Here is a 2,965-nt window from a genome sequence, read left to right as displayed (position 1 = left end):
ACTTAGGGTTCCTAGACGTGCATGACTTGCGAACTGGGAGACTATTTGTATTGATCAGAGTGGTGTAATTCTTAAAACACTATTTCAGAAGACTGAGTGTTTGTAAAATTTGGGTTTTGTATTTGCGTGATTGAAGTTTTCACGTGCGTTGAGATTGAAGTCGAGCAAGCATAAACGAGTGCTTGAAGAGTGGAATTGAGAGGGGTCTCAAATTGAGGGGGATTCCATGTTATTGGTAACACTCGTGGTAATAGTTTCTAGGGCATTGATAATTTTTGTATTCATATAAGACCTGTTTGTACTATTGACTACGTGGTAATGAATTCTTTTCCACAGGCTGTGAGCCCCCAGACGTAGGTGACGTGGCACCGAACTGGGTAACCATATTGTTTGTCTATTACTTTTACGTTCTCTTTGTTGTTTATCCATTATCTGTATTGAAGTAGGTTGTCGGACACATTGACTCTACATTGTGTACGACATCTTGTCTTTCTAACTAAACAAAATTTTAATTGGTATAAGAGAAGGTACCCAGATTTTAGGGTGGTTTCCTGGTTATTTTATTCTGTTTGCCTGTGATGGATAGTTCAAGAGAAGGAGGATCCGATAATCCTCCTCCAGTTCTTGATGGAACCAGTTATGGTTACTGGAAATCTCGCATGGGTGCCTTTATGAAGTCCCTCGACATCAAGACTTGGAAGGCTGTGATCCACGGTTGGGAAGCCCCTATAACTGTTGATGATAAAGGCGCAGAAACCGGCCTCAAACCTGAGAAGGACTGGAGTCCTACAGAGGATGAAGCAGTGTTGGGTAACTCTCGTGCCCTCAATTCTATTTTTAATGGGGTTGACAAAAATGTTTTCAGGCTTATAAATACTTGCACGAGCGCTAAAGAAGCATGTGAGATTCTTGTTGTGGCCTATGAGGGGACCACTAAAGTGCGCGAGCAAAAGCTTCAATATATTACCACGAACTTTGAAGCTCTCACCATGTTTGAAGATGACCCTGTTGCCGACTTCAACGTGCGTATTTGAGATCTTGCTAATGAGTCCTACTCCCTTCGAAAACCTATGACGGATGAAGATTTGGCTAGGAAAACTTTGAGGGCTTTAAGTCCAAGATTCAAGATGAAGATCACCACTAATGAGGAGGTTCATGACCTTAAGACGTTGAAGTTTGATTAACTCACGGGATCTCTCATAACATTCTAGTTATCTCTTCCCAAGATCGAGAAGAAACATAAAGGAATAGCTCTTAAAAGCTCTATCCTTGATCAGAAGGAGCAGGTATACTCTGACTCGGATAATGAAATTGATGACACTATTGCTATGCTTGCCAAGAATTAAAGCAGGGTGATGAAGAGATTCAGCCAGATGACCGAGAAAAATGTCCATCAAGGTGTCAAAGACAACTTTCAGCAAAAGTTTCAGAAGAATGGGAACTTTCACAGAAATGGAAAATATGGAGATCGGTCTCACAATACCGCTGGAAAAGGGAAAGGTATTCATTGCCATGAATGTGAAAGCTATCGACATATCCATAAAGAATGTCCAAATTTCCTGAAAAAGTAAAAGAAGGGTTACAATGCCACTCTCTCTGATGAGGAAGAAGACGAGAGTGACTCTGACCAGATAAACAATTTTGTTGCCTTCACTGCCTGTGGTCCTATTCAAAATTCTGAATTTCATACTAATGCTACTAGTTCTTCAAAGAAAATTGATATTTCTGTTGATGGGGATGAACTTTCTGACGATACTCTTCATGATGCTTATAGTGCCCTGCATACTAAATGGGTTGAAGAGTCTCAGATTCTGGACAAGAAAAATGATCTTAGTCTTGCCCTCACTGAAGACAAGATGAGGCTCTTCGAAACAATTATTGAACTGAAGAGTGAAGTGAGCCGTTTAAATTGCGAACTTGACCAGATGACTAAACCCGTCAGAATGCTGAACTCTGGCACCAACAGTCTTGAAAAAATTCTTACCGCTAGAAAGCCTGCGAAGAATATGAAGAGGCTTGGGTATATAGTGCATCCACATCTCAGACTACTTTTGTTCCCCAGAAGTCTACTTCCCGATGCCTTGCAACATGTCTCGGACATTTGACACTGACAAATTCCATAATCAGCATCAACGGCAATCCAATAGACCAACCAAGTCTCTTGTCAACACACCATGGTGGATCTGCCATCATTGTGGACGTAGGGGTCACATTCGACCACTCTGTTATCGTTTGTATAGGAGGAATCTTCATCAGCATCAATCCTCCCATAGGCAACCTCGACCACAACGCACCCCCGCCTCGTATGGAGTGGAGAGTGAAAAATACGTCTTATCGCACCAACATAGCGTATACCTCTCTTCGTGCCTCCACTGGTAATAATTGGTACTTTGATAGTGGTTGTTCTCGTCACATGATAGGTATTCAGGCTTTCTTATCCAACATAAAACCTACTCTAATTGCCATGTCACTTTTGGTGATGGAGTGAAGGCCGAGATTATGGGTAAACGTCAACTTAACTATCCTGCATTATCTTGCTTAACAGAAACGTTGTTTGTTGAAGGTCTCACTGCTAATCTCATAAGTATTAGCCAACTCTGTGATGTGAATTTACGTGTTACTTTTACTCGTGATGAGTGTGTTGTGATGAACAAGGAACATGATGAGCTTATGAAATGAACCAGGTCTCAGGACAACTGCTACATGTGGTCTCCGGTCAAAGATTCCCAGGTCACCAAGTGTCTCATTTCCAAAGCTGGTGAAGCAAAGCTATGGCAACAAAACCTTGGTCATCTAAATATCAAAAGCATGCACAAGATTGTCTCTGAAAAGGCTATTGTCGGGCTCCCTGATATTAAGATTGTTGTAAGAAAAATCTGTGGTGATTGTCAAATAGAGAAGCAGGTCAAGTAGTCTCACATGATGGTGCAACATCTTACCACATCTCGTGTTCTTGAACTCCTAA

The 2,965-nt window shown here is 41.5% G+C and overlaps 1 protein-coding gene across 1 annotated transcript; it reads left to right on the top strand.

Moving 5' to 3' along the window:
* The first annotated feature begins 578 nt into the window (after positions 1–578).
* Positions 579–1,034, top strand: LOC149390640 (uncharacterized). Its single transcript, XM_089619818.1, has one exon. The coding sequence runs from the start codon at positions 579–581 to the stop codon at positions 1,032–1,034; it is 456 nt and encodes a 151-aa protein (XP_089475944.1).
* Positions 1,035–2,965: the final 1,931 nt, after the last annotated feature.

This window comes from Urtica dioica, chromosome 7 (genome assembly GCF_054948205.1).
Source record: "Urtica dioica subsp. dioica isolate 48M chromosome 7, U.dioica_male_clone48M_v1_H2, whole genome shotgun sequence".
In the NCBI taxonomy this organism is placed as follows: domain Eukaryota; kingdom Viridiplantae; phylum Streptophyta; class Magnoliopsida; order Rosales; family Urticaceae; genus Urtica; species Urtica dioica.
The sequence above is the reverse complement of the archived record's forward strand: the minus strand, read 5'-3'. Positions and strand labels throughout refer to the sequence as shown.

Coding starts and splice junctions, on each gene's coding strand:
- LOC149390640 (XM_089619818.1), top strand. CDS start 579: ATGGATAGTTCAAGAGAAGGAGGATCCGATAATCCTCCTCCAGTTCTT.